We start from the raw sequence: 22,390 nt of genomic DNA, 5'->3' as shown, positions 1-22,390 counted from the left end.
TTTTTTTTGTCATAGTCATCGTTTTTGCTGCATACATCGTTATTGGTCTTATTATTGTTTTATATATATTCATTTTTGTTTGTTTGGTCAATATTTTACTCTTTAGTAGTTTTCTATTTGCTTGGTATACCCGGTTTGTCGCAGTTATTCTTTCTTCGATCTCCGTTTTTCTTTCCCCTTTGTTGTTTATCATACATAACGCCCAGGTATTTAAATTTCTGTACTTCCTCGACTTTTTTATTTCTTATCCTTATCTCTCCGTTTTGTTCTGCTTTTCCGAGTCTCATTAATTTTGTTTTCTTTTCATTAATTCTTAGTCCCATCTTATTTCCCTCGTCTTCAATCTCCATTAATACTTTTTTCATGATTTTTCGTGTTTTTGTTACTATCGCTATATCATCTGCATAGGCAATTAGTTGGTAACCTGGTGCTCTTAGGTTTCCCTTGTGGATCTTTCTTAACACAAAATCTACTGTCAGGTTAAATAGTGTTGCTGACAGTGAGTCACCTTGTCTCACTCCTTTATTTATTTCGAACCCTTCTGTTTCCCCTTTTTGTGTTAGAATACTGCTTTTTGATTTGTTCATTGCCATTTTTATTAGATTTCTTAACTTTTTATTTACTCCTTGATATTTTAGGGCTTTCATTATTTCCTTTCTCTTTATTGAGTCAAAGGCTTGTTCAAAGTCTATAAATAATATTTTTATTTCATGTTGATGTTCGTGTGTTTTTTCCATGATTAGTTTAATGTATTGCATCTGTTGTTGATCTGCCTTTTACGAAGCCGCGTTGGTATTGTCCTATAATATTTTTTGTTTCATCCGTTAATCTCTTTTGTATAATTGACGATAATATTTTATAGGCAACTTTTAATAGTGTAATACCTCTGTAGTTCTTAACTACCTCTGTAGTTCTTAACTACCTCTGTAGTTCTTACTATTAATGTCAGTATTATTTGTTAAATTTGTTATTCTTATTTTTCTAATTGTTTCTACTACTTTTTGTAATTCCTCGTCATACCAGTATTTTGTTTTGTGTTTTCACTATGGTTACTTCATTTTTGTTCAAAACTGTTTCTTTTAAGCTTTCCCACTTTTCTTCCTGGTCTGATGTTTCTGGTCGTTCGTTTAGCCTTTGTTTATTCTTTCTTTGTACTTCTTCTGCCTAGTATTATCTTTTAGTATTTCTGTGTTGAATTGTTTTCCGATTTATTTGTTTGTTTTTGAATTTAACGCGATATTAACCTTCGATAAGATGTTGGCTGAAAGTGATACAATGTGTGAAAGATATGACTTTATTGGCTCTAAAACACTAAATTAAACAGTAAAATATAGGATAAGTCCGTTACACTTTGAACTGTCTAATGTTTGATAAACGACGACACAGAGAAGCACTTAAATGTTTGCGTGAGCGAATGTTTCACGCTCTGACTAAACTCGGCGGTATTGTGCTGACGACTCTTTCTTGGCGACTGCTTCTTGGCGACTGCGTTTATCGTATGAGAATATGTGGATATATCGGTGTAAAAATACCACGTTGCCACGTCATAAGAAAAGGCGAAAATAAACTAGAAGAGGGCATAAACAGTTTTATTATTATCTAATACATTTAATGAGAATTAACGCAAATTTTAATTGTTTCAAATATTACACATGAACTTAGAATTTGATCGATCTTACAGGGAATTACGACTATTCTACAACAGGATAACGTGGCCAAAGAGATTCCTCTAATGCACAGAATCAATCTGGAATTGGACATTCAAGGCGCCCTATCGAGCGGCGCTTTTACCGTGGCTAGAGACTTGGTTCAAAAAATTAAGGCGCTTAATATTTTGAGGTGCGTTTTGGATAGAAAACCGATATACCAGCATTCGTTATGCTTGTATAAGAACTGCGATACACTGATATGGGTGAGTTGTAGTGATCTTTTTACTTATTAATTTCTATTTTAAAACGTTTTTGATAAAACGTACTTGGCTTGATTGTTGTCACGGTCTCCGCAAATTTTGTAATCCATTTTAAAAATAGTTCTAGGCTACCTAGGTACCTGACATTTTCAGAATAGCTTAGAACTAGCTAACAGTGCAATATTTAACTGCTATTATACAGGGTGATTGATTAGTGGGGTAAAGCTCCGTAGATCCGTTATAGTAATGGATAGCGATAAAAGTTAATCACAAAAATTGTAACCAACTTTGAACTTCATGTTACAAAATTAGTTAGAATGTTACAGGGTGTTCGATAACATAGTGACAGATCAAAGTTATGTTTTTTTAAATAGTACACCCTGTATTTTATTTTATATTCGAAATCTTCTTAACTTATCCATTACAAAAATATAAAGGTTTGGTATGTTATACAGGGTATTCAAAAAGTTATAACAAATTTTATATGAAAATCGTAACAAGTTCAACTCCCTGTATAAATAAAAATAAGCACAACGGCAATGGTTTATTGATGCCATATTTTTTTACTTATTGTCAAATTTTAATAAATGACCGATATTGCTAATTTTCTTAATATTGAATACAGGGTGAGTCAAAACGCAAGTACATTATTTTCTCAGTAATTTTAAATGAAACACCCTGTATTTTATATCACTATCGTAAAGTACCATTACCGTACTTTAATTTTTATATAACATTACCTATGTCTAAATTTATTAGCTTTCGAAATATTTTCATTTTTCAGAGCAAATTATTAATTACGGGTCTAAATCTATCCAAATTTTAAGTAAGCCATGACTGAATTGTCTAAAACTGACAATTTACGATTAGATTATTAATCCCTAATCAAAGTTGGCTACAATTTTTGTTATTAACTTTTATTGCTATCTATTACTATAACGGATCTACGGAGCTTTATCCCATTAATCAATCACCCTGTATGGATAAATCGATTTTTTTTATTTCAAACTATTTTAAAAATATGACTAATGCAATGATATTTTAAAGTACGTTAATAAATCGATATCTACAAATTGATGGTGGGTCAGTGGCATTAGACTGCAGATCAAGAGTTCCCTAGTTCGAACACGGCTGTTGCTTATCTTTTTTTAATTTTTTAATAAATAATTAAAAGTTGATATACTTAAAATTCATATTTTATAAGTTAATTATGTATTATATATATACCATTTTAAACAACCGTGGTATTATAAAAAGTACTTTTATCTACTCTATGTCATATTATGTATAAGTTTTTAGTTTGTGAAAACTGTCATTATAGATAGCTGTGCGTGAAGGGTTTAAAGTGTGCGTGAAGTAACAATGTATTTTAAATGGGATTTACTTTTTCGCACACTTTCAATGGGTTTTTTGGCACACTTTCATATAATCAAATATCCTTAACTTTCGCGTTGTCATGGTGATGACAATATGAGCAATGACTTACAACAAAATTTTTGACAGTTTTGTGGTTTGAAAGTAGTGAGGATTTTTAAATGTCAAAGTTCTAAAAATTGTAGAATAGAAATGAATTCCAGTGACGAAGAGTTACAGTTTTTTTATTTGTTTATCGTAGATAAAATATTGTATGAAACTGTGCGTGAAGTACTTTTTGCAAACTTACGCGATGTATAGCACTCGCTCCGTTGTCGCTCGTGCTCTAAAAATCGCGTGCGTTCGCAAAAACCATACTTCACGAACTGTTTCATAAATAACTATTTTATACTAGTGCAATTTTTGGAATTATAATTTTAACAGTTAATACACCTACTAAAAATTCATATTTTATTCTTTCGAAACATGTTGTGTCCTGTATATAACAAAACCGTGTTATTACAAAAAGTACTTTTTTATTATTGTCTAATTTTTGGAATTTTAAGCATTTTATATCGTCAAATTATTTTATATACTCTCCTATAAATAATAAAAACGTTTTATTATAAAAAAGTTCTTTTTTATAAAAGTGTAATTATTTTTTATTAAATTGCACATTCCTTAAAAGTTGTTCTAAAACAGTTTTCCTCTCGTGTCATTTCAATTTCTACCAAAAGTCTAGTGAGGAATAAACGGCAGATCACAAATAAACTTGTTATTATTTTCAGGCAATCCATTCTTCTTGGAATTCGTTTGCCTATGTTGATAAACAGACCATAAAAACGTTTCTGATAGAAGAAATCATAAGAGGTGACATTCCAGATTTGTTGGCTAAAGTGCAGTCCAACAAAGACATTTCTTCAGCCTTTGACAAACTTGATTTATCGTATATTGAAAGCTTCCAGTCAACTGTTGATGTACCGGAATGTGTGATGAAAATGGAACCGTTAGAGACCAATAAAAGAAGTAAGTAAGATACATAAATATATGTATGTACTTCTCAAGATAAAATTTATTTTGCCTTATATCGCTATGCTAGGTTTAATATGAGTGGATGCTTTACCACCATTCCACTTAACCTAAGAAATCTATTGTGGCTCATCCCTAGGTGTTACGCCTTCAACCCAGCCTTTTTAACAAAGTCTATTTTTGCCTTAGGTGACATATCTACAGAAGTTGTAGAGCTTGAGTTGACAATGCTTAAAAATATGAAGGTTTAATATCCAATTCTTCTTACCAGTGGTTACATTTCATCCGATCTACCCAATCAGTTATTGTTTTTTTGACTGTGATTATTCAATATATTGTGCTATATACTGTGTTAATGCATCGATCCATCACTATGGATGATACTTAATCTAAACAACAGGCTAATAAGTGATTTAAATCTGGTATTTCGGCTCCAAAGCAAGTTGGAGTCCAGAAAGAGTTTCTTTTTGGAATACAAAAGAAATTTGTTTCGTGGATTACTTTAAACTGGTAAAACAAACTCATATTATTACTGTAATATTTTGTACTAGTTTTATGTAAAAATTCGCGAGTTAAAACCTGGTTTACATAAGAAAAAAAAAACATTTATCAAGACAGTGCACTTCCTCACACAGGTCTGAGGTCAACGGCGTGAAAATCAGTGAATTAAAGTACGAGTTAATGTAACATCCACCATGTTTGCCAGATTTAGCTCTCTCTGATTTCTGACTGTTCGAGCCTTGTTGTGAGCAGTATATTATTTGCAGATTTGGGTTTTTAAGCACTTGCAACATCCATTGTATATTTTAGAAAGGGTAAAACGGATTTAATCGATATAACATTATAGATGAGTCTTGAGATCTTAAATCTTAACAAGAGTCTAATGAGTAGTTTAAATAAGGTATTTAAGCACCTTTTGTTCCTCTCGAACTGGGAGAACAAACTAGGATTATTGTTGTAAGTTTGTCAACCAATTGGATATAAAAAATCGTGAGGAAAGACCTGATTTACATAAGAAAAAAACATTTTTCATAGAGGCAGCGCACTTTCTCCCACATCTCAAAAAACCATCGTGAAAATCAGTGAATTAAAGTATGAATGTGCACAAGCAATCTCCACGCTGTTGGCCAGATTGAGCACCATCTGATTTTTGATTATTCACGCATTGTCAATTAACCTAAAGAGGTTAATTGATGGTCCCCCATCTTTAGGTTTAAAGATGGGGGAAAGGCCCCCTCTTTAGGTTAATTGACAATGTTGTTTTTATTTGATTCAGAGTTGGGCCACCGTCTCCAGATAGCTATTTCTGCCTCCTAGGCGTTATCAATGGAGCTATGTAGTCACAACTCTGAACCAAATACTAACAGACTGACTTATTTAAGGGAAATTACCGCGAACGCAATAATTCCACTTTTTGAAACGCAAATCAACGACATCTCTCGTAAAACGAGGAACATGAATAGCCCCAGATACAAAGTTTACTATAATTAAACAATTAAAAATAACTAAAATAAAAATAATAAACAATATTTTAAATCTAAGACTTTTCGTCAAAAAAAAACTGCTTTCTGGTTGCATCGTAAATGTCCGGCTTTTACAATTGATAAGCACGGAGACGACGAATATAGAAGAAAGCAGAAAGGACACGGTCACGTATCTACTTTTTTTTCGTCCAAGAAAAGGACCGAAAGACAGTTTCAAGTACTCAAAAATCTGAGTAAAGATGAAAAAGGGGGAAAGGCAGTTTTTGTTTACCTAAAGAGATTAATTAGAACCTCTAAAGAATCCCTAAATGTATTAATAGTGCTATTCTCCTTCTCATAGGCATCTTTCAGTGCGTCACAGTTTTTCGATTTCTTTCTAACCCATTAAGTTGGAAGTGACAGAAAAAAGGTACGCCCGTGATTAAAATCATTTATAACATTTATTGTAGTTGTTGATAGATGGCGCTATAATCGAACAAAAAATTATTTATATATTATCTATACGACTATAATCTGTACAATTTATAAAACTATACAAATCAAAGAACATACCTTTTTATAAATGAAATAAACACAATTGATTTGTTTTTATATCAAATTACGATTACGATTCTGACATCTGTCAATTTTAATTAAAATGTCATGCTATGATAATATGATTCTCTACATTATTAAAATCATATATTACATCATTAATGGCACACTGAAAGGCTGAGAAGAACTTTTAAATTATAGTCGTATAGATATGTATGTAGGTTTACTTTAAAGACGATCGTAATAAAAGTCCGTTTGATGTTTAACAGTTTTAATTAATAAAATAGATGACTAAATTATTGTTACTATTAAATTATCGAAATGTAAAAGTGCTTGTGTAATTTGCGACCAAAATTCTTACGTGTTCTTACTCTTACAAAAGGGAAATGTATTTATAGATAATTTGCGTCTAATCAATATAATATCCCTAACCTAAGAACAGATCTGTCGCGTTTAAGATGTTAGAATCGACTGAATGTATTCGTCCTCTTTCCCTACGCTAAAACAAACCGTCTTAGGCTAATCGCCTTTTTCCTGTGAAACAACCCAATTAAAATTGGTTCAAAGCATATACCGACATCTTCCAATAACCCAATAATACAAAAATTAAAAGTAGTCCGCTACCGTCGCCGTAATCCCCAATTCGTTCCACCCATCTGTGCCAACGTAGGTATATATGTGTGAGACTCTATCCCGTTTTCGTACTAATAATTAAGAAATATTATATACAGGGTATCTTAAAAATTAAGATAAAATATTTACAATCCTACATGTAATAGGTAAATAATCAGTAAATTGGTAAACCTAAATCTTTTTTTCGATTATAGCGCCATCTATCAACAACTGGAATAACTGTTATACAGGGTGTCTGCGTAACTTTGCACCATATGGGAAACTTTTTTAATATAAATTTTACGAAAAAAAGTCATTCTTTATAAAGTGCTCTGCATAGTCTAAAACCTAAGGTGAAATCATCAGATATCAAATTTTGTCAACAGTATACGAGGTATGTCAAAAAATATTAATTTCGCCCAAGAGCAAACTACCTTTATATTTCAAAATATCAAAAAAATTTATTATGAAAAGTTATTTGTAATTAAAAACCATATTCAAATATGTAATAACAGCCATCTACGAGAAAAAAAATTTCTGAGATTTTCCTAAATTACTGATTTCGAACATCATTTTTATTTATTAGACCTGTAATAACTCTTTTATTAATAATTTTAGGAAAAAAAGGTATTCTTCATAAAAATCTGTGCATAGTCTAAACCTCAAGATGCAACCATCAGTTATCCAAGTTTGTTAATTTTATACGAGGTGTATCAAATAATATGAATTTAGAAAGAATTCTTTCTATATTCTTTCTAAATTCATATTATTTGACACACCTCGTATAAAATTAACAAACTTGGAAAACTGATGGTTTTATCTTGAGGTTTAGACCATGCACAGATTTTTATGAAGAATAAGTTTTTTTCCTAAAATTATTAATAAAAGAGTTATTACATGTCTAATAAATAAAAATGATGTTCGGAATCGGTAATTTAGGAAAATCTCAGAAATTTTTTTTTCACATAGAAGGCTGTTATTGCATATTTGAATATGGTTTTTAATTACAAATAACTTTTCATAATAAAATTTTTTGATATTTTGAAGTATAAAGGTAGTTTGCTCTTGAGCGAAATTAATATTTTTTGACATACCTCGTATACTGTTGACAAAATTTGATATCTGATGATTGCATCTTAGGTTTTAGACTATGCAGAGCACTTTATAAAGAATGACTTTTTTTCGTAAAATTGATATTAAAAAAGTTTCCCATATGGTGCAAAGTTACGCAGACACCCTGTACATTAGGGTGGAACGAAAAAAATGTTTTTATAATTTCAAAGTGTAATAGTGATAGAAAGTTGCCTATTGGGACCGTGCAAGTTCGGAAAAGCGACACCTGGTTTCTACGCTCTGCAACATTTTTAGCACTTTTAATTATATTGGCCAATCATATGGTCCTGGTTACTGAATAATTGTCAAGGCCATAGTCCAAAAAATAATAATAAGAAGAAAAAATAAGATTTAGGTTAGTTATTACAACGTAAACAATTGTATGTAGTAAATAAAATTAGTTATTAAAATGCAGTACTGCAAGCAAAATACAATTAATTAAATTTACCTTTATATAATAATTGCACATCATATCAATATTGTGGAGCAATATATAATTTTTCTTCTTAAATGACAATAGTTATGAAATGTACGTCAATTTGACAATCTCAATTGACAATATGAATTATTTAAGAAAGTTGCAATATTTCTCCGCTATTCTCGCACGATCGTTTCGCGTATCCCTTCCAAGTACTTGCACACCGCGAATAGCCATTGTTAAGCCACAAATAAAATATTTTTTAAAACAAAATATTTTTAGAGGTGCCGCAAAAGGGTTGAAAATTAGAATTTTTATTTAAATTTTGCGAATTTTGATGGTTTTATTTTGGTTAAAAATAGCTATTGTAATGTCTTGGCTCCTATTTTAAATGATAAATATACACTCTAAAACTACTCTTTAAAGATAATTTTAGTTTTAACTTACAACAATCCAATATTTATTTTTACTAAAACTGACAAAGTTTCAACTAGAATTCCACATTTAAAAAATATTTAGTAGTAAATATTCATTTCGTTCCTTAATATATTTTAACATTCTTAGTAGCAGATGAAAGCCAAAACGTGAAGAAAATGTGTATTGGTAGAGTTGACAAGATAGTTTCAAAGGTTCTGGCAACGAGGGAGGAGTGGAGGCAAAAACTAGTACAGCAGCATATGAATGACAGACAATAATCAGTAGCTGATGGTAACACTGCTGTGAATATTACATGTGTTACATGCTGATGATCATGATCAAAGTTACGAGCAAGAATTTATTTATAATTCCAAAAAGCCCTCAAGTTCTTTAAGTAAAACAACTAAACAAATACGAGTGGAACAGTTGCTTCTATCTGTGACAGGACTGGTGTCTCAAACAGAGTAGCAGCAGCAATCACCAGAGCTGTAAAAGATGCTGGCATTATTATGGAAGATAATAAAAGTAAGGTAATTGACAGGATGAAAATACGTCGAACACGGTTGAAAAATCGTACAAAAGACACATAAATTAGCTTCACGCAAATTGGAAAAAAACGCGGGGTTATTCTTTGATTTAAGAAAAGACAAAGCAATTAATTAAGAAAAACGAGGGCACAAATTTTACAAAAGGACTAGACTAGAGAAGTACATTTCAATAGTAGAAGAACTTGGATCATCCTTCCTAGGGCATAGGATCATCCTTCCTAGGGCATATAACTTCTGCTTCCGGAACATGTGAAGCTATAAAAAATAGCATAGTGGAGCATTTTCAAGATGACAATCCTTTGAACATTTTCAATATAACAGCTGTCGGATGAGATGGAACTGGAACTGCCACTATCACCGGTGCTAACAATGGTGTAATTGCTTTAGTAGAAAAAAACCTAAATTAGCCGTTGCAGTGGCTGATTTGTTTGTTCCATACCAATGAATTGCCTTTGCGTCATTTGTTTTGTACATTGGATGGACAAACTAAAAACCCTAATGAATTTGAAGAGGTTTTAAGCAAAGAACTTTAAATCTGTAACCAGCTTTGTGTTGTTAATTTCGCTCCCATACAAAACGACCTCCCTATTCTAGAGATTAAAGATGATCTAAGCACAGATCGAAATATTTATTTGAAATGTGCAAAGCAATCTGATATGTATGTCTTTCTGATCTTTTTTTAAAAACCCTGGGAAATTAGCTCATTCACAATGGCTTACGTTGGCCAATCATATTCTTCGGTTATATGTTGCAACAGAGAATCCTTCAGATAATCTGAAAACTTGTCAGGTGCAGTGTGTGGATTTTCAGTGTTTTCCCTGTCATACACAGGCAGTGGAAAGGGTCATAAAGCTCGTGATTAAGTCATCTCTTAGTGTCTGTGGTCTAGAAGCAATAAATAGCTTTGATAGAGCCAATATTGCTTCCCAAAAGATGATGCCCAAGTTTTAGACAAAAAAACAATATTTTGAGTATCAAGAGGAATATTGTAACTAAAGAAATCTTATAGCAATGTGTACATATAGCAATGATAACAATGTTAACTGTTATTATACACAATATTTGACTAAAAATTGTTAGCTATGGCACCAGGATAGATATATAAAATATTTGAAATTTTCTGTATTTTTTTTTAAAACCTATATTTTCAAAGCTCTTGCGGCACCTCAAGATGTAAACCTAGAACAAAAATATTTTGTAGTTTTATTGTAGACATGATAAGACAACTTTCGAGTGCTATTAGAAAGTTCGTTGAAAAAAATATTTTTTTTCCTATCCTTTCGTTCCACCCTACTGTACATGTGTATGTATCACGGACGTGCCTTTTTTTCTGTCACTTGCGTCACACTGAAAAAAGCCTCTGAGAAGAACCATATTTTATTTTTTAGGAAAACCAAAACTGGAGTTAAGACAACTAGAAAAACAATTGATAATAACGATCGATCACGTAGAAATCAAAGAAATACTAGTTAAAATTGCCATGATGAATTTAGGCACTACTGTTTGGTCGATAAATCCGCAATGGGAATTGCCGATTCCGTTACAGAGTGTCGTAAAATCTTTACCTAGAGGTAAGTTACAATTTCATTGTACAGACTTTTTAGTTTTAAATTAGATATACACCCTACACATGGCAACAGCGCGCCGTCGAGTATGAACGAGACGGTCCCCACTTCACACCCACACCTAAGGGCCAGGGGCGGCTCGTGATAGTACAAGATGGTGAGGCACACTACACTTGAGGATTATTATTATTATGGTTAGATTTTCTTTAATAGCCGGAAGGTCGATTTTGTGACGTCATAACGTCACAGAACGGCACCGTATTTATTTTAAGGCTTGCAAACGATATTAAATAACAATTTTATTCGCAAAAGAATAGCTACGAAAGTTCTAAGTCTCTAACAGGTTCATACTCATAGTAGCTGTTTTTTTAGCTAAAAATAATAATTAATATGATACCACATATCAAAACAGCATGAATCAGATGTTTCGTCGTTGGCTCATCAGCGTTGAACACTTGAACAGCCATATTAAGCAAAATTTACATTATATACTACATGAAAACAACGGACAACTGATTCCAGTGGCGTAACTGGGGGGTTGGGGGTTATAAGCCTTAAATGCCTTAAATCCTTAAAGCCTTAAATCCATACCCCCAGAGACCCACCAGTTGTAGCCCCCCTTAGGATCATTCTGGTTTGGCCGTTGACTGATTCTGTTATTATTAATCACTTGCCAAAATGAAATTATGGTACGCAAACAATATATTTGCAAACACGTGATAATTTCATTTTAGAACCAATTTTATTATATTGTAAATGTATTGCATATATATGCAAATAGAAACAAGCAAGTAAGCAAATTACGGTTATATTATAAGATTGTTTTTTATGTTAAATAAACTAAGGGTTAAATTTTATTTTTTTGGTTTTTTATTTATTTTATAAACAGCGTACTTAAAAGTAAATGAATTATTATGAAAGAAATCATAATTTCTAATTTTTTTATTAATTTATTTATTTAATTGACATTGGCAAATGACTTTCAGCCAGTCAGAGCATAATAACATATTCTAAACATCTATTGTATCTCTTATACTAATAGTAAGTACACGTAACTAGAACAAACTGCTCTAACAAACTACCTAAAACTGCAAAACCACGCTAGAGGCATATTTTTGCCTGCCTCTGAAAGGATACTTAATCCCGCTTCCAAAAATTATTCTCAGTCATGCTGCTGGCCGATCTCCGTCGGCTTCGTAATATGCTAGACGAGGTACCATCAGAGGCAGTGCCTCTAATGGTACCTTGTAGAGTAGGTATATCGGTGTGTTATGAAAAACGGGTCAGGGCCGTACTAATTTTTTTTATCATAAAAATAAAGTTAATAAAAAAAGTTTTATAATAAAAATTAAATTATTTAGCAATTTTCAAAAAGTTAAATTGTATTTAAAGAATTATTGATGATGATATAACGAAAATAAAGTTATTTAGCAAATTTCAAACAGTTAAATTGTATTTAAAGAATTGATGATGAAATAACGAAATAACGTAAATAGTCGATTGGTATACTGGTGAGGCACTGCCTCACCTGCCTCATAGGACCAGCCGCCACTGCTAAGGGCGCATCCATAGTGCACGCTGGTTTCCGTTTCCGAGTCGGAAAACCGAGTCCGTGCGCGAATAATCCTAATAACAGCAAGCAGGTGCACTTTGGACAAACCTGTTTAAATACGAAGGATTATTTGCACACGGACTCAGCGCTGACATCGGAAACCAGCGTGCACTATATATTCTACTGCTTTACTGCGCATGTTCAATCCACAAACTGGTAGCAAACTGTTTTTTGTTAGAACGCTTTTTTATCGGAGAAATTACCAACGTCAAAAATGTGTTTGTTTTTATTTATAATTTTGAGGTTAGATTAGAAATACATCCTTAAAGATTTGTGCTAAATATTGAAAATGAATGTTATAAACGTAAATAATGGCAAGTAATAGTCAAAACATATTATTTTCATTTAAAATTTATAAACCTCAAACAAATAATTCCACTGCGCAAGTCGCAAACTGAATATCCGAACAAAATCCGCAAAATATTTTGACCGTTTGAATCCAGTTTCCAAATCAAAATATACTTTCGTTAGAACGCTCGACTAGTAGTTTCAAACGAGTAATTTGTGTGCTTGAACGCCATCAAACAAATGCGCATGCTTGTGATAATTATTTTAAACCGTTTGAAACTGATGCTATTTAGAACAAACTTATTATCATTCTCATTGCTGACAATAGTGGAATAAGCAATGTTGCCGATTTTAGCGTTTCCTTTAGTGAGCTATATCTGATACAAATATAAACGTTTTATATGTAAATGTAAAAACGATTAAGCTTTACAAGCCATTTTCTCAAAAAATTAAAGAATTTCAAGTATTGGTTATAAACGGAACAATCTTAAATGGAGTAGGAGTACAGTAAATGCCAATATGATCAGGTTTTTGTCTCTAGTCACCAGATTCGTACACTTCGCGATTCGCGTCATAAAGAACTCTTATAACCGAAAACCGCGTTTTTCAAGTTGTGTAAGTTGATCTTGTCAAATGTGTCTTTCTAATTTCTAGGCAACGTTGCCGATGATCTCAATTAAGTACCCATACATTGATTCGTGTTTTATTATAATTTATGAAAATATTTAAATTCAAAAATAACGATAGTTAATAAATCTAGATGACATGACTTTAAATTATTATGGTTAATTTCAAATCGAGAAGTGTGATTGGTTTCTCGTAAATTGTACTGTAAATACAAACTGTGTTGATTTGTGTGGCACTAGAATAAATAAAACACACTGAAAAAAAAAAATATTTTGAAATTAATACAAAATTAATAACTTTTACAGTGAACAAGTATGAAATTTATATATACGTATTACAATTCGAAATTGCTGAAATATTAATATTTTGTCATAGCTCCATTATTATTAATCACTTCTTGTAATCTTCTGGGCACTGAGTTAATTAAATTTTGTGATAAATTTTCATCTTTGGCCAAGCTTCACAGGTTTCTTCAATGATGGTCAATTATTAATGATGAAAATAATACCTATCTAAAATCTTTATTTGGAGGATATTAAAACTCTATGGAATACCAGACAAATATATAAGAGTAATAAGGCTTTTCTACGACGAATGTTTTGCCAGAGTTGAACATGAAGGGGAACTATCCCAACAAATAAGCATCAAAAAAGGAGTAAGACAGGGCTGTGTCTTGTCACCGACATTGTTTATAATAGTCATAGATTGGATAATGAAACAAACTGAAGATAAAAAAACAGGTATACAATGGTCACCATTTACAAAACTAGAGAATCTAGAGTTCGCTGACGACATATGTCTCATAACATCAAACAGACAACACATGCAAAACAAAATCACTAGATTGAACAACATAGCAAAAACAACCGGCTTAAAAAAATCCGAAAAAAACGAAAATACTATCAAATGGGGAAACGAACGGAAACAATATATATTTGGAAGGGAAACAAATAGAAGAAGTAAAAGATTTCTGTTATTTGGGCAGTCTGCTAAACACAACAGGAGGCACAGAAAAGGACATAACACAAAGAATAAGCTTCGCACAAAACGCTTTCAACTCTTTGCGCAAGATATGGGCCTCGACAAACATCAGCAGAAGAACAAAGTTACGATTATTTGAAACTAATGTAAAGTCTGTCCTGTTATATGGAGCAGAAACATGGAAACACCATAAAAAATTCTTTCAGAAAATACAATCCTTCATTAACAGGTTCCTACGTATTATACTGAGAATATTTTGGCCAAACAAAATTACTAATGACGAATTGTGGAGAATAACAAATGAAGAAAGGATAGAACATACAATAAAAAAACGGAAATGGAAGTGGATAGGACACACCTTACGAAAACCAGCAACAAATATTGCTAGACAAGCTCTACATTACAATGCTCAAGGCAAAAGAAGAATGAGTAGACCATCTTATACGTGGAAAAGAACAATAGAGAAAGAACTCAAAGAAAATAATTTAACATGGAACGATGCAAAAAAGATAGCAAAAAACAGAAGAGAATGGAGAAAACTAGTAAACAAAATTGGACGGAACTCAACAGATGATGCGTGGGACTAGCAACCTCACCATCATTCCTCATGCTACTTGAAACACCGCAAGGTGCCCTTTGCTCCACTTGGAGATGTATGGTATATGATGATGAAAATCTTTATTGGGACCGTGCAAGTTCGGCAAAGCGACACCTGGTTTCTACGCTCAGCAACATTTTTCGCACTTTTAATTATATTGGCCAATTATATTAGTACTGGTTACTGGATAATTGTCAAGGCCATAGTCCAAAAAAATAATAAGAAGAAAAAGTCAGATTCAGATTATGTTATTAAAACGTAAACAATTGTATGTAGTAAATAAAATTAGTTATTAAAATGCAGTACTGCAAGCAAAATACAATTAATTAAATTTACCTTTATATAATAATTGAATATCATATCAATATTGTGGAGCAATATATAATTTTTCTTTTTCAATGACAGTAGGTATGAAATATACGCCAATTTGACAATTTCAATTGACAATATGAATTATTTAAGAAAGTTGCAATATTTCTCCGCTATTCGCGCACGATCGTTTCTCGTATCCACTCCAAGTACTTGCACACCTCGAATACATTTAAAACGTATTTTTTTGTATTTATATTTAGTGCAATTCCGTTATCTGTGATGACAACAACGAAGTGATTCGCGAACCATTGTGTAAACTCTGAAGACAGGTTTACATTGGGAAAAAAATGTACCAGTTTTTTATGGCGGGAAGTGTAGAATTTGCGTTGGTCGCATAGAGTAAAATGAATAACAACTGTTTTACAGGTTTCGTGCAAGATTTTGCTTACGTCCTCTTAGCGAAATCCAAAGAGCAACTATTGAACAAAAACTTCAACTTGTCGTTAGAGTTTCTGGTGATACTGGAAAAGGAACTACAAGCCACCAACTGCAACCTGACGAAACTTTTTAAACTTGTCAGTTGGGAAATTTTGCTAGTACAGATTGCACAGATACTGGATCAGTGGCCCATCATCGTCATAGGTAAGAATATTTTATGTTATCTTGGTCTAGTTATGTCAGTCTTAATTTAAATTCAGATCTCTGCAACGGAATGTACAACTCAACAAACTCAAAGACACTTATCCGTATAAGATAAATATTTTCCAGTTTCACAGTCGCCAAAACACATTATGAAGAATTTACGACTTTTGATTCCTTTGACGGTTTCAAAATAACGTAAACACGTGGAGAAATAAAAATTTATCTATTCACGAGAAACACAAGATCGATTCAATACTGTGAGAACCGAAAGATTCAAACATTTCCGAAACGGAAAACAATTTCTGAAACGGATTTAGATACAGGGTGAACCGATAGTATTAGGGATTTGAAAACGTTAATGATTTTTGCACTCGTTACAAGTTTAGATGTTATTTAATATGAACCATTATTAATATTTTCTGATTTACTTTCCAAGATCAGTATCTGTTTATTACTGTAATTTTTCTGTTATGTTTAGATAAAAATGCCGTAGCAGACGCTTGCGAAGCCTGCTTACAAACTAGCGACTCTGTTCTGCCGCGAAGCGAAATAGTCGAGCAGTGTGTCATATGCTTGATAAATCTCGGACGGTGGGAATTTCTGACAAATCTGGACAAAAGGTGGGCCACCTTCGAAATACCTTCAGCGATAGCTCTGTCGTGCCAAGAACTCACTAAACATAAAGGGACCAAGAAGTTATCCAAAAATCTGTGGGATTTAGGTACATTTTTGTATTATGTTTCTGTTGCTAACTATAAATAGTGTAATAGTCCAGTCTGATTGGACGAATAACAGGCCTAACCTTGCATTAGGAGCTGCCCCAAATTTTAGTTTTCTTATCTTTAGGGGGGTCAATAGTAGTGTAAATTTAAAATATCGACTAAATTGCGCTGTTGCGTTAGCCGCCATCTTGATTTTAAACGAGAGCCGTTTTGCTCAATATCTCCGCCATTTTCAACTTTTCGACAAAAAGTACAACAACCAAAATTGTTGAAAATGTGATTTTCTATCATTTCTATTCTTACAATTTTTTCGTGCCGTCGATATTTTCCGAGTTATGGCGGAAAATAGTGACAGTTAGAGCATAATAACAACATCAGATATGCAGACGACACCGCGATCATGGCTGAAAATATCGAAGATCTTCAATTTCTTATAGATCGAGTCACTAGAGAATGCTCCAATAACGGACTTAACATAAATGCAACAAAGACAAAGTTACTTGTGGTTAGTAAACAAGACGTCGGCCCTATGCAACTAATTGTCAATGATGAATCAATAACAAAAGTTAACCATTTTAAATACCTAGGATGTTGGATAAACGAGACACTAAATCCGGATGAAGAAATTAAAACTCGTATAGAAATTGCAAGAGGAGCATTTATGAAACTTAGATCTATTCTGAGCAACTCTCAGCTGAACTTACAACTAAGAATCAAGTTCCTAAAATGTTATGTGTATCCTGTATTACTATATGGATGTGAAACCTGGATCATGAAGGTTAACATGATGAACAAATTAGAAGCCTTTGAGATGTGGTCGTATCGTAGAATGCTCAGAATATCTTGGGTTCAACGCATTTCAAACAGAGAAGTCTTAAACAGAGTAGGTCAAGGCGAAGGTGACTTAATCAAGATGATAAAAAAGAGAAAACTTGAATATCTGGGGCATATAATGAGAGGTAGCAGATACAGGATGCTTCAGTTAATACTCAATGGAAAGATCGACGGAAAAAGAGGAATTGGTCGAAAGAAATATTCATGGCTCCGAAACCTTCGTCAATGGACTGGCTTATCAGAAGATCAATTGTTACATGCCGCACAAGATCGAGAACGATATCGGCAAATTGTTATGGAAGCTACCCACGCCTAAAAATTTGGGCACGGTACTTAAAGAAGAAGAGAGCATAATTATTGAATTATCTCGTTTATTATTAGTTTTACAACAAAAATAGAGAGAATTAAATTCTACACAATTTTAATATCTTTTATTTTTTTGCTGAAGTTAACATTTAAGGTAGTACGTATGCGATAATGGCGCGAGCGTAAGACCCGACTGATTTTGTAGCAATTGTTTTTGTCCAATATCTACGCCATTTTCAACTAAAAATATCCCAAATATGATTTCGTACAATTTCTTTTTAACAATTTTTTTCATGCGGTTGATATTTTTCGAGTTAAGTGGGAAAATAGTAAAAAGTGGTGGGGGGAGCATAATTACTAAATTGAATATTGTTTCTGAGCTGCCCCAAATTTTATAATTCTATCCTTTAGGGGAGATCAATAGTAGTGTAAATTTAAAATCTCGACTGAATTCCGCCGTTGCATTAGCCGCTATATTGATTTTAATGAAGAACCGTTGTTGCTTAATATCTCCGCCATTTTCAACTTTTCGACAAAAATAATAGGAAGTAAAATTGTTGGAGACGCAATTTCCTACAATTTCTTTTCCACAATTTTTTTATGCAATCAATATTCTCCGAGTTACGGGGGAAAATAGTGGAAGTGGAGGGGAAGCATAATTATTGAATTGTCTCATTTATTATTAACTTTACGACATAATTGTACATAAACAAAAATAAAAAGAATTATATTTTATACAATTTTTGAAACTTCCAATGAAACACCAACCAAACTAAGTACATAAAAGACATAAATAATAACGTATATGCATTAAGTTCCCTTAGTTTTATTAACTAGCGGGTTTGACTGGTTGAATTTGTCTGTCGATAATTAAGTTTCATGTCAGCTAACATATTTTAATATTTCAACAATTTTTTTTTAATTTTGGACCCTGTTGGGGGAATTTTCCCATTTCCCCCTCGTAGACCCGCCACTGGTTCTCTCGAAAAATTGTAGTAAATCGTAATTGCAACAATTTCAGTCCTTACACTTTTTGTAAACGTACTACCTTAAATATTGATTTTATCAAAAAAATGAAAGAGATCAAAATTGTACAAAATTTAATTCTCTTCTTTTGTATAGGTTCAAATTTGTTGTAAAACTAATAATAAACGAGATAATTCAATAAATCAATAATTATGCTTTAACTGTTACTATTTTTTCCCCATAACTCGAAAAATATCGACCTCAAAAAAAATGTATAATAAACAAAATTATAGGAAATCGCATTTTCAACAATTTCAGTATCTACACTTTTTGTCGAAAAGTTGAAAATGGCGGAGATATTGAACAAAAACGGTTCTCGTTTAAAATCAAGATGGCGGCTAACGCAACGGTCAAATTCAGTCGAGATTTTAAATTTATACTACTATTGACCCCCCTAATGATAAGAAAAACAAAATTTGGGGCAACCCGTAATGCAAGGTCAAATGCTATCCCGACTGGGCTATAAAGTAATACCAAATGATGTCAATGTCAATGATTGTTCTATGATTTCAGTGTTACCACTGTTTGCGTCAACCTCACAATCGAAAAGAAACGCCGCAAGTTTCAACGATTCGTCAAGCCTTAAGACCAACCTGGTGTCTATATTTTTCAAATTGAAGGAATCTTGGTGCCTCACCACTGTGATATCTATGTTAACGAAAATGTTTAACATACTGAAAGACGAAAACGGCCTAGAGCTACAGGCCGAGTATTGCAATTTGTGGCCAGCTACCGTCAGCAAGTAAGTATACTATGATGTCTGTTTTATTGTTAACTTACACTCATTTTAATTTATTTACAGTCTCCTAACACTAACACTAAAAACACATAATAAAGGCAGTTTTTGTTTTTATTCGATACAGAGTTGGACCACCATCTCCATATAGCTATTTCAGCATCCCATGCATCTTCAGTGAAGCTATGCAGTCACAACTCTGAAGCGAATATTAACAACCCTGCCTATTTAAGGGAAACCATTGCGATACAATGGTTCCACCTTTTGAGACGCAATCTAGCGACATCTCTCGCAAAACGAGGAAATATATATTTTTATATCTTAAATATAAAAATATTTAATATTCGCTTCAGAGTTGTCACTGCATAGCTTCACTGAAGATGCATGGGATGCTGAAATAGCTATATGGAGATAGTGGTCCAACTCTGAATTGAATAAAAACAAAAACTGCCTTTATTATTTTTCATCTTTACTCAGAATTGAGTATTTAGAAACTGTCTTTCGGTCCTTTTCATTGACGGAGAGAAGGTAAATGAGTGGCCAAAGTGTCCTATTTGCTTTCTCCTATTTTCGTCGTCTCTTGTGCTTATATATTGTAAAAGCCAGAGATACAGGATGCAGCCAGAAAGCAGTTTATTAACGAAAAGTGTTTGATTTAAAATATTTATTATATTTTTATTTCAATTATTCTAATTGTTTAAAAATTAGTAAACTTTGTATCTAGGGCTTTTCGTTGTTTTACTAAAAACACAATTAATATATAATAGTATTTATGACTTAACGCTACAAGTTTATTTATTAGACTAAAATTTATTAATGTTTATTTTTTAACCAGGAGGAGTAAACTAAAAAGACAGATTCACACCCAAGAAAGTCACTAGAAAAATTATCAAATATGTACATATTCTTTTTTGGTTGATCATGTCGACCCTCAATGGTAATCCATAAATATTATATTATATTAATACGTCGCTAAAGAGTTCTGAAAACAACTGCTTTTTATATAAAAGCAGACTAACAATCTAAACATTAAAGGAATACCTAACACAGAAAACACAAAAATCGCAGATATAACTTAATTAACCTATGAAATGCCAAAAGTGTCCAAATTTAATAAATGCCATTAGTGTCAAAATTTTAAAACAGTGGGGTAAACTTGCCTGCGGTTGGACCAATTACAAACAAGCATTACAGCGCAGTAAATCTGAATCACTCCTCTTGGTTTAAAAACAAACTATAGACTGACCCTACAGTTTAGTCTAATTTACTTGTATTTATATTGTCCGCTTCAATGCCTAGAAATTTCTCGATTCTGGTACGTCTCGCTTCGAAAAGTTCCTCGTGACGTCAGTACATCGCCGTTAGGATGGGTATCAGTAGCGTAGCGAGCAGGCTGACGTAACAATAGTTTATATTAATTATATTATGTATGTAGAGTTGTAAATATTTTATCTTAATTTTTAAGACTCCTGTATATATTTTTTCTTTAATTATTATTACAAAACATGAAACCGGTGTCCGTCGACGCTCTTAGGGACAGACGTGTGGGCGTATCTAATAGACGGTTAGTTTAGTGAGAAGATTGTGTTTATTTTCAATCGTCCTTAGATAGATAAACAAGTAGCCGGCTTGACTAATTTTTATAGTTTTCGTTTATTGGAAAAGGTCGGTACATACTTTTAACCAATTTTAATCCAATTTTAATGGGTTAGTTCTCAGGAGAAAACGGAAAAGGGAGATTAGCAGTAAGAGAATTTTATTTAGCGTGGGGGTTGTATAGTAGTACTGCGACTACGCAGTAATCGCAGTCGATTTTAACATCAGGATCTAGACGGACGTGTTCTTTGGGAGAATAGAAAAGGACGCTTTAAGACGTAAAGAGACGCTTTAAGATGAATATTATGAGAATCCGGTTATAATATTGATTAGACGCAATTATTTCCCAATACATTTCTTTTATAAGAACACGTAAATTTTGGTCGCAATTACACAAACACTTTTACATTTCGTCAATTTAATAGTATCTATAATTTAGTTATCTATTTTATTAATTAAAACTGTTAAACATCACACGAACTTTTATTACGATTTTCTTTAACGAATCGTACATGTATACTTATTCTGCCGTGTTAAGGTAAAAGGCAGTAAGTGACATTTTTGTCAAAAATGAGATATTAATGTATCCTACCTATTAATGTATCCTACCTAAGTAGTAACTGCTCTTACTTTTACAAAGGGTTTGGTGCACATTTATAGTCAACTTATACCAGAACTAGCAATGGCAAAAGGCAGTATCCAACGTAACAAATAACTTATTACTGCTGTTTGCCTACACAGAGATCTGGAACACAATTTTTAATGTGAATGTAAATGGCAGTATCTACTTAGTAAAGTATTTTCCTTTAGTACTTATTTTCCTTCACATTTGTATTCAAAGTTTGTATTATATCATGACATAAGGCAGTATCTTCTCAGATACTGCCATTTGCGTAAACATCACCGGATTTAACATCCGTTAAAATAAACACTTAACAGAAAATAAACTAGAAATTCCTAGTAAATTACGCGATAATTGTAGAGGTGTCCCTACGCAAAAGAAACAAGGTATAATTTCGCAACTGTGCCCTCTCATACCTGAAAACGACGGCATTTTTGGCTTTCAGTAAAAGAAGATGACGTAGAAGGCTTAATAAATTTCGAATAGTTTTTTTAATATTATGTATG

General features: G+C 32.5%; 1 protein-coding gene across 2 annotated transcripts in view; it reads left to right on the top strand.

Annotated features, from left to right (window-relative positions):
* LOC114349469 (integrator complex subunit 8) overlaps nucleotides 1–22,390 on the top strand; it is a 48,447-nt gene that overhangs the window by 15,656 nt on the left and 10,401 nt on the right. For both annotated transcript variants that reach the window (XM_050654264.1, XM_028299851.2), the window contains exons 5-10: nucleotides 1,682–1,912; nucleotides 4,051–4,288; nucleotides 10,806–10,988; nucleotides 15,827–16,042; nucleotides 16,521–16,763; nucleotides 19,444–19,672. In XM_050654264.1, the coding sequence (XP_050510221.1) occupies nucleotides 1,682–1,912; nucleotides 4,051–4,288; nucleotides 10,806–10,988; nucleotides 15,827–16,042; nucleotides 16,521–16,763; nucleotides 19,444–19,672 (1,340 nt within the window). The remainder of the gene's footprint in view (nucleotides 1–1,681; nucleotides 1,913–4,050; nucleotides 4,289–10,805; nucleotides 10,989–15,826; nucleotides 16,043–16,520; nucleotides 16,764–19,443; nucleotides 19,673–22,390) is intronic.

The sequence above is a fragment of the Diabrotica virgifera genome, chromosome 6 (assembly GCF_917563875.1).
Source record: "Diabrotica virgifera virgifera chromosome 6, PGI_DIABVI_V3a".
NCBI lineage: Eukaryota > Metazoa > Arthropoda > Insecta > Coleoptera > Chrysomelidae > Diabrotica > Diabrotica virgifera.
This window is presented reverse-complemented; position numbering and strand designations above follow the sequence as displayed.